This window comes from Sceloporus undulatus, chromosome 5, assembly GCF_019175285.1.
Source record: "Sceloporus undulatus isolate JIND9_A2432 ecotype Alabama chromosome 5, SceUnd_v1.1, whole genome shotgun sequence".
Lineage (NCBI taxonomy): Eukaryota > Metazoa > Chordata > Lepidosauria > Squamata > Phrynosomatidae > Sceloporus > Sceloporus undulatus.
Genome location: NC_056526.1, coordinates 755,697 through 769,637, shown reverse-complemented (window position 1 = coordinate 769,637; position 13,941 = coordinate 755,697). Strand labels below are relative to the sequence as shown.

General features: G+C 49.1%; 1 protein-coding gene across 4 annotated transcripts in view; it reads left to right on the top strand.

Moving 5' to 3' along the window:
• The first annotated feature begins 1,111 nt into the window (after positions 1 to 1,111).
• Positions 1,112 to 13,941, top strand: part of IMPDH1 (inosine monophosphate dehydrogenase 1) — a 57,160-nt gene continuing 44,330 nt past the window's right edge. For 3 of the 4 annotated variants that reach the window (XM_042468708.1, XM_042468709.1, XM_042468706.1), the window contains exons 1-3: positions 1,112 to 1,251; positions 1,394 to 1,492; positions 12,023 to 12,071. In XM_042468708.1, coding sequence (XP_042324642.1) covers positions 1,229 to 1,251; positions 1,394 to 1,492; positions 12,023 to 12,071 — 171 coding nt within the window. In that variant the 5' untranslated portion in view covers positions 1,112 to 1,228. The remainder of the gene's footprint in view (positions 1,252 to 1,393; positions 1,493 to 12,022; positions 12,072 to 13,941) is intronic. The other variant, XM_042468707.1, reaches the window with a different exon arrangement.

The window sequence follows — 13,941 nt, the reverse complement described above, 5'->3', positions numbered from 1 at the left end:
GGCTCCTGGGAGCGTGGGAAGGCTGCCCCTCAGACCCTCCGCCTTGGTTCACCTGGGGAACCCCTCTCTAGGTCCCCCTCCATCCAGGGCAACTCTGGGGCCAGCATCCCCCCCCCCCCCCCAACACTGAGCACGGGCTGCGAGAGGGGCGCCACAGATGATGCCCAGAGGCGGCCTCTCTAGCAGTCTGGAGCCTGTCCGTTTCCATTGGCCTGGCTTCTGGGCGGGTGGCCTTCTCTGCCTTGGCTTGAGGCTTTCCAAGCTGCTTTGTGGCCCATTTTGGTGGCAAAGGAAGGATCCAAATCCGCCACCATCTTGCAGAGTGATGGGGGATCCAGGCCTGTCTGCAGCGTAGGAGGCAGTCAGTGGCGTCTTCTGGGCTGGATGTCCCAGCATCCTTCTCCTCCAGAGGCAAGAAGGGGACGATGGGACTTGTGCCCCAGCCCCATCCTGGAGGGTGGGCTGAGCGGTTCCACTCCTGCCTTGCTCCCAGGCAACCCGAGGGGCCTCCTTCTGTGCCCATGATGCCTCAAACACATGGAGAAGACCCCAAATGCAGGGTCTCCATTGGTTTCCATGTTGGGAGGGGTCTTTTGTCGTGCCGTCCCCGAAGGGTTTGGTTCACACAAAGGCTCCCATTTGGGGAGGAAGGACCCCCCAACCGTCCCCCTGGCTTCAGAAGCCCAGGGCCATGGCTGTGTTTCTGGGGGGTGGTCCCCAGTCCAGAGGCCCAGGCTGGGCTGCTCTCTGCCTAGGCGCTGCCTTGTGGCTTTGTTCAGGCTGGGCCTGGGCCTGGGCAGGAGGCCATGCCGACCGAGGGGGCTGATCCTGGGGGGCCAAAGGAGCCCCCCGAAGAGCCCTGGAGAAGCTGCTCCAGCTGGAGGAGAAGGAAGGGCTGGTCTTCTCCTTCTGTCCGGGAGGGATGCCCTTCGCTCCCCGGCCGGCCGGGGCTGCCTCCCTCCCTCCCTTTTGCCGCTGCCGGGCCTTCCGAAGGAGGGAGGGCCCTGGGGGCGGGGCCTTCCGAGGGAGGGAGGGCCCTGGGGCGGGGCCTTCGGGGGCGGGAGCAGGGCTGGCCCCGCCCTCTCCCCTCCTCCTCCTCCTCCTCCTCCTTCCTTCTTGAGCGGAGCGTGGCGCCCGACGAAGGGCCTCCCTCTCCTCTCCTCTCGCTGGCCTTGGCAGCAGCTGACTCGGAGCCCGGGAGGAGGAGGAGGAGGCCCCGAGCGGAGCCATGGGCGAAGGGGAGAGCCCCAGGTAGGCAGGCGGGATGGAGGAAGGGCCTGGGGAGGGCAAGGGAGGTCCGGAGGAGAGCCCTTCGGGAGCCCTCTGGGGTCCCTCTGTGGGCCTGAAGGGAAGGGGGGCCAGAGCCTCCCTCATCCCTGTCTTCCTCCGGCAGCAGCAGCCTGGCCAGTACCCGAAGCGGAGGCACGGCTACATCCCCGAGACGGCTCAGCGCCCAGCAGCTCTTCGCCACCGCCGACGGACTCACCTACAAGTAAGCGGACAGACCCGGCCCAAGGCTAGGGCTTCCTCCTGGGGACCACACACCAGCCTGCAATGGGCTGCCATCTGGGCCTCTGGTGGTTGGGGGCTTTGGGGCGTTGCCCTACTCCTTTTTTCCTTCCCTTCATGGAGAAAAGCCCCTGGTTTGGGGGCTGGATCCGGAGCAGGAAAGGACCCTGGAAGGGAGGGGGTCCGGCTCGCGGTCTTTCTTCTCTGGACAAGGGGCCCAACGCAGCCAGGAGCCCAGATTGGGGCAAGGGATGGGCCCTCCTTGGGCCTGGGGGGCTTTCAGGGCTTTGAGTTTCCTGAGGGTTGGAGCTGCTTGACCCTTGAGCCCCTCCTGGGAGGGAAAGGCAGCCTCCGAAGGAGACCCTCCTTCCCCCCCCCCTTTTTCTTTGTAGGAAGAGGTCTGTACTAAGAGTAGGAAATAAAAACAACCTTCACAAGGTCTTCCTTCCTTCAGACGGAAAGGGTCCATGAACCCCCCCCCCCAGACAACCCAAGAAGGCCCAGCCCCAGCCCCTTCTTTGCTTCTGCCGGGCAGGTCCACTCTTGGGCGCCCCATGGCTCACCGATGGCCTCGGTCCCCCCAAAGCCAGAAGTGATCTTGTCCAGGGCTGGGTCTGTTGGAGAGAGAGAGCAGCTTCCCCACCTTCATCTCCCCTGGATTTAGGACAGACCCTCCTTGTCCAGCGGCGCCATCAATCTTGGCAGAGCCCCCCCCCCCGCTTTCCCCATTGTCCTGGTCATCAATGTCCTGATACCAAAAAAATGGATGTGTTGTTTGGTGCTAAACCTCGATCTGGTGGATAAACATGGTTGCCCTTTCAGTTGACCAGGCCTTGCAGCTCACGCTGGAGGAGTCTCGATGGGAGAGGAAGGCCATGCTTCATGCCCCTCATTCCCCCTCGCTTTTGCCAACCTTACTTTAGTCCTCATCTCTCTCTCTCATCCCCCTCTTCTTTTTCTCCACCTGAAAAGGCCTTTCTCTCCAGGGAGGGGAAAAATACCCAGTCTGTCCATTAACCGGATTGCCAGGGTCTCCTCCTCCCTTTCCCACCTGCTTTTGCTTATTGCATCCCTTCAAATGTGGAGGCATGCATGTTCTAAAAGGGTATTAGGCCGGTTTAGGGAACGAATGGCATTTGGCTATGAATGTGCAGGAGGTTGTTGTTACAAAGTGGGCAGAGAATGGGGACATTGCTCCCCCAAAGAAGAAGAATTCTGACCCCACGAATCAATTTCCCCAAACTTCTAGCCTTGCAGAGAAGAGACCCTGAAAAGCCATCCCTGTTTAGGAGGCCTCTGTTTGCTGCACAGCTGGCCCTGCCTTGTTTGCAGCTGCGACTTTTGTGGATGTGATTATTTGGGGTTTCGATCAATATGTTCTCTCTAGGAACCTCTGAAGTCCTCCAGCGCAAGCAACTCTGATAGAGGTTGGCCATAGAGTTGTGCTGGAGACCCTAGAAGGGTCCTCTAGATTTGTTGAGACTTCAACTCCCAGAATTCCTGGACAATGAGCCTAGTGACTGGGACTTCTGGGAACTGAAGTCCAAAACATCTGGAGGCCCAAAGGTTGAGAACCACTGATTTAGTTCCTAGAGAAAAGACTTCTCTAGGCATTTGTAGGTCCTTCAATAGGATTCAATGATCAACATCTGGCAGATTTGCAGAGAATGAAAGGCTGAAAACCGATCCCATTTGGGGCTCTTTGTGTTTGCTGGGCTTGCCTTCCCTTCTTGCTTTCTCTGCCCCTTTTCTTAAGAGACCTTTTCCAAAGGCTCAAGGAAAGTTTAAAGCCATTGCAGTGCTAGAAATTTGGAAACTGAAGGGAAATGTCATGCAGAGGAGAAAGTATATACATACATATCTATGTACTGTCTATAAAACTATGTTGCACGCTTGAATGTACATAGGATTGCAGGATCCCACAAATGTTGTTTTCATACCACAATACAGCGTAGCAAGTTCTTGTTCCAAATTCTCCCCAAAGTCCTTGCAACAGAGTTTTATAAATGTATGTCTATTAAAAAGTTCTGTTAGAGTTACTCCATTGCTCTGTTATTTGGCATATATTGCAATTGAGGGGGGTGCTCACTTTGTTTTCCTGACCCCCATGAATTTCATAGGGTTTCCTTAGGCAAGGAATACTTAAGAGGTGGTTTTGCCAGTTCCTTCCTCTGAAATGCAGCCCAGCAGCACCTGGGATTCGTTGGAGGTATCCCATCCAGGGACTAACCAGCGGTGACCCTGCTTAGCTTCCAAAATCAGACAGTATCTTATGCCTTTAGTCTGTTTAGGTTTCCCTTAAATAGGGTTTTGAAGCAAGGAATCCTCAGAAGTGGTTTTGCCAGTTCCTTTCTCTGAAATAAGGACTTCTGGTATTCATTGGTCGTCTCCCATCCAAGGACTATCCAAGGCTGACCCTGCTTAGCTTCCAAAATCAGAGGGTCTTTGTTCCTCTGAGTGTCTGTATGTGACTTCAAGTCACCAGTTGACTTATACTGACCCTACAGGGTTTTTCTTAGGCAAAGAGTCCTCGGAGGGGGCCCTGTCTGTTCCTTCCTTTGAAATAGAGCCTGCAGGGCCTGGCATTCCTTGGCGGTCTCCATCCAAAGACCAACCAGGGCTGACCCTGCTTAACTTCCAAGAAGAGACAGGATCCGGTGCGGTGCCTTTAGGGCAGTGGTTCCCAAAGTTTGGTCCTCCAGATGTTTTGGATTTTAGCTCCCAGAATTCCTGACTGTTGGCTAAGTTGGCTGGGGCTTCTGGGAGTTCGAAGTTGGAAAATAACTGGGGGACCAACATTTGGGGACCATTTCTTTAGGGTCTTGGGATGGTTCTCTCTCTAGAAATTGCCCAGTCCTTTGGTTCTGCATCTCCAGAAGGGGAAGGGATTGCAGTCGGGACCCCCGGACCCCCTCTGCGCAGCCCTTTGGGGCCGGCATTTCCCTGCCTCCTCTACTGTCCGGCCTGTTTCCATTGTCAGACATTATTATTATTATTATTATTTACTTATATCCCTCCTTTCTCCCAAAGTGGCACACAGCAAATTCAAAGCAATGCAGTCTGAAAACAGTTCAAAAAGCATTAAAATGTATATGCAATGGTCCCTCCACATCTGCAGCTTTGACTTTTGCAGATTTGATTATTCATGGATTGGATTCATAGGTTCTCTCTAGGAATCTCTTAAGTCCTCCAGCGCAACTCTGCCAGACGTTGACCATAGAGTTGTGCTGCTGGGGAACCTCAAAGTTCATAGAGAAAATGCTTCTCTGGGCCTTTGTAGGTCCTCCAGTATGGTGCTATGGTCAACGTCTGGCAAATATTGACCATAGAGTTGCACTGGAGGACCTGGAGATTCCTAGAGAGGAGATGTCCTCTCAGGTAGAAACGTGGTGTTTTTGTTATTTGCGGCTCCTTCGCCCTTAACCCCAGACAAAGTGGAGTTGTGTATACTGTATATAATTTCAAAACAACAATTAAACCATTTTAAAAGTTAAAACAGCATTGTAAAGTGTAAAATATGTTTTATTACATTATACAATCTTTAAAATCTGAATGGCGCAGCATTTAAAGCTCAAACCCTTGTCAGTTTGAAAGGCTGGAAGCAGCACTGCATTGCTGTCATTGTCAATATATTTACATACACACACAAAAACACACATTGTAATTGTCAATATATACATATATATATATGTATATATTGAGAGAGAGAATCAATGTTGTATTCTCTCTCTCACTCTCTCTCTATATATATATAAACAGTGGTGAGATTGTCTATATAAACACACACACATATTGTCAAAATCTCTGTGTGTGTGTGTGTGTGTGTGTGTGTGTATTGACAATCACAGCAAATGGAGTGACTGTCCCAGGTGCACAAGCCACAAGGCATGGTTTTGGATTGTTTGGTGGTTGTATGCAAAAGCCTGGTTGGCTAATGCAAATAAATAAACTCTAAAAATACACACACATTGTCAGTTTCTCAATCACAGCAAATGCAGTGATGTACACAGCAAATGCCTCCCAGCCTGTTCTCCTTTGCAGTTGTGAGGACTAGAAATATAGCTCCCTTTTCAAAATGGAAGCTGAAGGGAGGGCTGCGCCGGTAGACCTGGTTTCTGTTCCCCGCTTGGTCAGAGTCACAGCCGGGAATACTTCACAGTGGTCAAGTCTTTGGCATATTCTGGTTGTTAAAAGAGCAGGAGGTTGATGCCCACCTTTTGGAGTATATGACCGGGGATGCTGTCGGGGATGCTTTGATTGAGAGTTCCTGCATGGCAGGATGGGGTTGGACTAGATGGCCCTTGTGGTGTCTTCCAACTATGGTTCTACCAGTGGATTCCTGCGCCAGTGAAGGGCTGGACTCTATGGCCTTTGGGATCCCTTCTGTGGCCCTGTGAAGTCTGATGTAAAAGCATGCTCAGTCTTGTTGCATTTCTTAGGGCAACGCTTGGTCAGGTCAGGATGCTTAGCTCCCCAAAATAGGGGCCACTGTGGGTCCCCCTCCTTTGCCTCCATCCCAAACCAAGATCTCCATCCTGGGCTGCATCTGCACTGCAAAAATAATCCAGGTGGATACCATGGATGGGGATAAGGGGATTTATGTATTGGTTTATGTATGTATGTATGTATGTATGTATTTTATTCTATGTTCTAACCCGCCTTGATCCTTTTCGGAGAGGCGGGATGGAAATTAAACTACTACTACTACTACTACTACTACTAATAATAATAACAACAACTGCCATGGCTCAGTGTTATGGGATGCTGGGATCTGGAGTTTGCTATGGCACCAGAGGTCTCTTGGCAGAGAAGGCTAAAAATGTCTCACAAAACTGCAAATCCCAGGATTCCATAGCATTGAGCCATGGCAGTAAAAGCCATGTCAAACCGCATTATTTATAGCACTGTATAAATAAAGCTTAATAAAACTATTATTATTATTATTATTATTATTATTATTATTATTATTATTATTTCTGCAGTGCAGATGCAGCCTCAGAGGTTCACACCTGGCTTCAAACCCATTCCCCAGGGTCATGCGTAAATCTGGGTCATTATTTTCCCCTCCAGTTTGGCTTCTTTTGCACCCAGGGCTTACTATTTCTCTCTCTAAAGCTTAGCCGTGTGGGTCCTCTGGGGACCTGAGGGTGGATTTGCTGGGAGGGAATTGTCCCATGCAGAGCAAGTTTAAAGACGTTTTTCCTGGGTGTTGGTGGTATCCTAACCAGGATGATGATGATGATGATATTTATTTCTATCCTGCTTTCCCCCAAACATTGGGACACAAATTTTGTGAGTAGGAGGCTCTCCGCTCAGTGACGCAATCCTGACATTCAGATTGTGATGAAAGTGACTGTCTTCACAAAGAAAGAGCTGCAGATGCATTTGTTCTCATCAGTATCTTTAGCAGTTTTTCTTATCCTGTCCAACCCTAGAAAAATGTTGTAGTTGTTGTCAGTTGCCTTCAGTTGACTTTGACTCATGGCAGCAACTGCATGAATGAGACCCCTCCAAATTCCACAGTCCTCCATCACTCTGCTCAGGTCTTGGAAATTCAGGTCCATGCCTTCCTTGATGGAGTCCGTCCATCTGGCCTGGGGTCTTCCCCTCTTTATGGTCTTTCCCAGTGAGTCCTTCCTTCTCATGACGTTGCCAAAGTACAACAGCCTCAGTTTGGTCATCTTGGCTTCCAGGCTTCATTTGTTGTAGGAGCCATTTGTTTGTCTTTCTGGCCATCCATGCTATCTGTCCTCAGCACTCTTCTGCAGCACCACATAATCGTGAATGAAATTATCTTTGAGGGAAAAGGCAGGATAGAAGTCAAATCAAGCAATCAATAAAATAAGGGATTGCAAAAGATGTGGACCCTTGGTATCTGCCGGAGTTTGGCTCCAGACCCTTCCACCCATTGATACCAAAATCTGTGGATGACCAAGTCCCATTGAAAACAATGGCATAGTAAAATGGTGACCTTTACATAAAATCATAGACTCCTAGAGTTGGGAGAGACCCCAAGAAGGGCCCTGATCCAGTCCAACCCCATTCTTTTGCCATGCAGGAATTCTCCATCAAAGCATCCCCATTGACAGATGCCCATCCAGTCTCTGCTTAAAGACAGCCTCCAAGGAAGGAGACTCCACCAAAATCTCCATTGAGGAAGGAGTGTGTTCCACTGTCAGAGAACCCTTACTCTCAGGAAGTTCCTCCTATGAGCTGGAATCTCTTTTCCTGGAGCTTGCATTCATTGTCCTATTCTCTGGAGCATCAGGAGAAAAGCTTGCTCCATCCTCAATGTGACACCCCTTCAAAATACTTGAACAGGGCTCTCATATCACCTCTTAACCTTCTCTTCTCCAGGCTAAATATACCCAGCTGCCTAAGCTGTTCCTCATAGGGCTTCATGGTTTCCAGATGTAGAAGTTCCTCCTAATGTTGAGGTGGAATCTCTTTTGCTGTAGCTTGCATCCATTGTTCCGGGTCCTGTTCTCTGGAGCATCAGAAAATAAGTTTGCTCCATGACATCCCTTCAAATATTTAAACAGTGCTATCATATCACCTCTTAACCTTGGCTTCTCCAGGATAAACATCTCCAGCATCTCCATAAGTCTCTCCTCATAAGGCTTCATGGTTTCCAGACCCTTCACCATTTTGGTGGCCCTCTTTTGGACCCGCTCCGCCTTCCATCTCTGGGACAAGGAAACCTGTCGGCCAAAATGAACAAAGGAGGGGAGATCTAAGACTCTAAAGGGAGGATGCAGTTGAAAGATTATTTTGGCTTTCCGGATCCGATGGCGCAGAGTCCTGTGTCGGAAGCTGACGGCTTCCTCTGTTCCCTTTTGGGAAGCAGAGGCGGGACAGTGACCCCAGCGAGGCGGAGGCTTCATTTCCTTGCGTGGAAATGTGGTGGGTGTGCAAACGAGAAGAGCGGCTGCGTAAGAGCGTGGGTTTGGCAGCTTTTATCTTCCCCTGACGACGTGAATGATGGAAGGAGTAAGCCAAAGCGAGTGGCTGTTTTGCCTTGGGCTCCTTTTCTCGTCTCAGCTGAATTTATGCCTCTGCCTGTCTTAATTGCGCCTCTTTGCGCACATCGTTCAGGTGCCACTTTTAGGGCCCTTCTCCGTCATGTGGGAAGCCTGGGGAATATGAGTCCCTTTGTGGGAGAAAGGCAGGATATTAACCCTGGAAATAAATAAAATAAAATAGCATATGGGATAGTGGGTTTTGCTACTATGGTATAAGCTACACTGCAGAATTAATGCGGGTTGGCATCGCTTTAACTGCCATGGCCAACTTCAGAAATCCTTCCTGGAGCGTTGGGTCATTTTTACTAGAGACCTGTTGGAGACATTTGCAGGCATATAATGTTATTTATGTTTATGTTGTGGCCCAGATGCCATGTGGCTTTGGTGGACGTTGCAAAGCCATGGTTTCCCCGTGACTGTGGTGAAAGCACACTCAGTTGTGCTACAGCCATGTGCTTAGGCCACTAATGCAGCTACATTGCACTGTGTTGCTACTCAACGTATGGGTTGCGCAAGGCAAGCAGAGCACAATTCCTCTGGCAATTGTTTATGTGATTCAGCACCAACATAGGAACCTGGCTCATGCGCAATCATTAGCGTTTACACTCTTCTGAGTGATTCATGTGTGTTATCACTGTAGGGTTGCCAGGTGTCCCATATGGCCAGGAACGCCCCTTATTTTGAGGGCTGGAAATCATCCCCTTTTATTTTGGGCTGAACAAGATGTCCAAGATCCCACATTTGGGGACGTGAGCATTTTGAGGCAAGATGAAGCCAAGCTGCCGGAACAAGCGAGTGACTTTGGAGCTCGCTGCCAATGTGGATAATTAGGGTACAATTAAAACGGAGTCAGGATTCCTGATGCATGCTGAATAAGAAACCAAGTGTGGATTTTCATAAACGAGTTGTCACTCCCATATGTCATGAATTTTTACTCTCCCTTATTGGTATTTTGCAAAAAGCCCGGACAGGTCTTTCCCGCATCCCTGCAGTGCGGGACAGCGGCCATAATCCCTGTGGCTGATATGAGAAAGGGAGGGAAAGCTTTAGGTTTCTCTGTCACAAACACATCGGTGGAAGAGCCAGACTAAGGTTGAGATGATGATGTTTTAGTTTGGGGTTTTAGTACTGTTCAACTTTAGGGTTGCATCCCCCTTATCTGGAATTCTGAAATCCTCCAAAATCCAAACTTGTTTCATGAGAGGCTGAGATAGAGACACTTTTCCTTTCTGGTGCTCCAATAGCCGCAAAATGTGTTTCGTAAACGAAGTGGTTGAAAATATCGTCAGCCCTCTTTATCCACGGATTTTTTTATCCACGGATTCAAGCATCCATGGCTTGAAAATATTCCAAAAAAGTATACATTCTAAACAGCAAACCTTAATGTTTCCATTTTATATAAGGGTCATCATTTTACTATGCCATTGTTTTTAATGGGACTCAAGCATCCATGGATTTTGTTATCCATGGGGGGTCCTGGAACCAAAGCCCAGCGGATAACAAGAGGCCACTGTATATATAAAATTACCTTCAGGCTTTGTGTAGAAGGTCTATATGAAACAGACATTAATTCCGTGTTTACGCTCGGATCCCGTCTCCAAGACAGTTCATTAAGTATCTCCTCTGAACAAATCTTGCCAAGGAAACCCCATGATAGGGTCGTCTGTCATAAGTTGGAGACGACTTGAAGGCACCCTACAACAGCACAATCCAAAAATGCAAGTGCAGACTCAGGGATGCTGGAGGGGGCTGTTTCTGTTTGCCCCCTCCCCAGCTGATATTCTCATGCCTTGATTTGCAAAAAGGAGGTCCTTCTGACAAGCCAGGTTTCCTTCTGTCAGCCCCTCCAGCAATTCGGACATTCAGGTTGGATTCTGCGTGACTTTTGTCATCTGGAAAACGGAGGAGAATGAGGCCCCAGAAGGCCATGCTCCAGCTGCGCATTCTCCACAGCTGGGTGGCCTTTGGCTCCGTTGCTACTTTAGTGTAAAGCAGGCCTGCCGCTAAGCTCCATTACCTATGGCCGGTGCACATGAATGCACAAAGTACAATGCACCCGGGGTTGTGTGCGGCTGCTTTTGTTTTAGGCGTCTGAGCTTAGACGGATCCTCTGGGTGGACGTGGGTGCGGATTGACCCCTTGGGTCCTGAGCAGCCAGTCCCAAACCTACTCTAGTGAGACCTTTGCTTTCTGGTCACACACAAACTTCTTTTTTTGTGCCCAAAATTATTTAAAATGTTTTTGATATATGTTTTTTATTAATTAAAAATACAAGAAAAACACTATTTAAAAGTTTACAGTTTATATGTAGAGTTGTTGCTCAAACAAAGTATTTATAAGGAATACTCTTATATATACTCAGGCAATAATTGTATGCTATCTTATGACGATGTCGGAGTTGTTAAAGATATACACTTGTCCCTCCACATTTGTTAGGGTTCGGAGCACAAGACCCCCGTGAATATGGGACAACCGTAAGTAACAAAAACGCCATGTTTTTACCTGAGAGGACCCACCTTTCTAGGAATCTCTGGGTCCTCCAGGGCTACTTTGTGCTCAGCGTCCAACAGACACTGACCATAGAGTAACGCCGGAGGAGCTACAAAGGCCTAGTAGAGTATTCTCTCTAGGAATCTCTAGGTCCTTCAGTGCAACTTTTAGTTAAAGATGACCATAGAGTTGCACTGGGGGACCTAAATATTCCTAGAGAGAACATATGAATCAAATCCGTGAATAATCAAATCCACAAATGGGTGACATGTCTGTACATGTTGCAGAGAGATATTGCGGCACCTTTGAGACTAACTGAAAGAAAGAAATTGGCAGCAATTGGTCTCAGTGGTGGTCTCTCTGCAGCTGCTTCTACAGACGGACACGGCTATATCCTCTGTCTCTGTACTTGGCAACGCACCTAGTTTCCAAGTGTTTTATACTGTTTTCACTTTCAAGTTAAAAAGATCCCAGCTCACCATCTATTGCATGCAAATGCTGCCATTTGCAAGAGATGCTCTGCCTAGGAAGTCATCTTCAGCAGCCGCCCGGAGTTGTTTTGTATTCATGTCTTTGATGATAATGTTATAAAACAGAATGCATCTAACAAAAGGAAAAAGAAAACAGATCCTGGTGGATCCTCTTTAGTTGGAGGCTTTTGAAGCAGAGGTCTGATGGCTGTCTCTTGGGGAAGATTTCCCCATGGGTTTCTTGCAGCATTGGGGAGCAAGGGGGCTGGAACAGGCGATCCCTTGGGGTCTCTTCCTTTGGCTCTGTGGCAGCCATCCCCTTTGCCTCCCTTTGCCTAGCAAAGCCCTAGCAAGGATTCTTTCTTCCCTTGGTAAAACAAAATGGGCAACTCCAGTGTGCCATGGGTTTCCACAGCGGGGCTGGCTGTTACCCCATCCTCCCTTCAAGAAATAAAGACCTTTTCCTTGTCACTCTGTGGCTGAGCAGTAAGAGTGATGCCTCCTTCTCTCTCTTTCTCTCTCTTTCCACAGTGACTTCCTCATCCTTCCCGGCTTCATTGACTTCACAGCGGATGAAGTGGTGAGTTTGAGTCCCTGGCTGGGCCACAGCATTTGCATGTTTTTTGTTTCTGCAGATGGTCTGGGAACCATGAATGCTAGGAGCAGCTTTTCGATGGGGTTGGGTGGCCAGTCGCTCTCCCGGAGTATCCTCTCCTCTGCGAAGGGCCCTATCAGAGGCTTAAACAATCGTGTTCAGACTGAATGTTTAGGGGGACCTTGCTGGTGTCAAGAGCCATTCAGCAGTGGAGTATGGACTCTCTCAGAAGGCAGTAGTTTCAACTTTGTTGGAGGTTTTTGGATGGAGAGCTCTCAGGAGGACTTCAGCCGTTGGTGTCCCTTCAATTTCTGCTGAAAGCACCCTGCTGCCTGTGGCCTTCCAGTGGAAAGTCCATGAGCAGGACGCAATTGCATCGGTCCCTTCCTGGTCAGCAACTGGGATGCAGAGGCTGGCCGCCTTTGCACCCCAGGGGCCTTTTTGGCCAGTAGGCACCAGTTGATGTGTGCCAGATGTGTGTGGGTCGGGGATGAGGTTGCCTCTGGGCATCACCAGTGCTCTGGCTCTAACCTCTGACTCCTCACAGACATGTGCCTGTCCTATTGTACTCCCACGACACACCTGCAAGGAAGGCTTGACTGACAGGTGGTGATTTCCACACTCCAAGGCCAAGCATCGGTGTTTAATTCTGCTTAAGTCCATCCAAGCTGTTTTAGTTTGGGGCGGCAGCACTTAAAGTGGTGTCAGTCTAGATGCACCCTGTGATTACACTCCATCTCATGGAGCCTTGGGATCTACAGTCCAGGGAGGACTGTACTTAGGATTCTCTGTGCCCAGGATGCAGCCATGGCAGTTAAAGTGGAATCACACCGCTATAATTGTGTATTAATTTTTTTAATTTGTTTTATTTATATACCGCTATTCCAAAGATCATAGCGGTAAACAGCAAGTAAGCTAATTAACAAGTAAGCTAATTTGTCCCCAACAGTCTGGGTACTCATTTTAGCTCCCTCCTCAGAAGGATGCAAGCCTGAGTCGAGCTTGGGCCCTTTTGCTGGTCTTGAACTCGCAACCTTCTGGTTTTGAGTGAATGGCTGCAGTACAGGCATTGAACCACAGCGCCACCAGGGCTCCTGCAAGAGGGTCCCTTGAGTAGGTTGGTACAGAGAGGCTTGCAAGGAACCTGGGCTGGGAGGGCAGGGGGGCAGCCCCATTACTGCAGGGACTGGCACTAACTGAAGACCCTGCCTGGGCATGACCCACCCTGGCACCCCTCCAGCATGCTTGGATTGCCAGCATAGGGTCTCCTGTCCCTTTAACAGTGGGGCAACAGGGGATTTCAGCAGGTGTTGCCTCTTACCTGGTTGTATGAGAAGCAACACCTGGTGAAATTCCTTTCTTTCAATGACCTTCAAACGTCTGGGAGCCCCTCCAGTTTTAAATATAGCAACTGCTGACCTGGTCATTTCAGGGCACAGGTTAGCAAAGTGTGGCTCTCCAAAGACCATCCCCAACAGTGGGAGGCAAATAAACTTGCACAAGCAGGAAGTAAATGGGACCCATGGTCTGCAATGCCTCTAGACTAATGCACAGAGCATGGGAAATAAGCAAGATGAACTCGAACTCCTAGTACAACAAACCAAATATGATACAATAGGCATCACTGAAACCTGGTGGGATGAGTCTCATGATTGGAATGTGGAAATAGAGGGGTATAACCTTATTAAGAGAAATAGGCCAAACAGGAAAGGAGGAGGAATAGCACTATATGTCAGAGATATTTACACCAGTGAAGAGATCCTGGACATCAATCATGGAAGCCAGGTGGAGAGCATCTGGATAAGAATCAAAGGGGAGGGAAACAACAAGGATGTTACAGTGGGAGTCTACTACA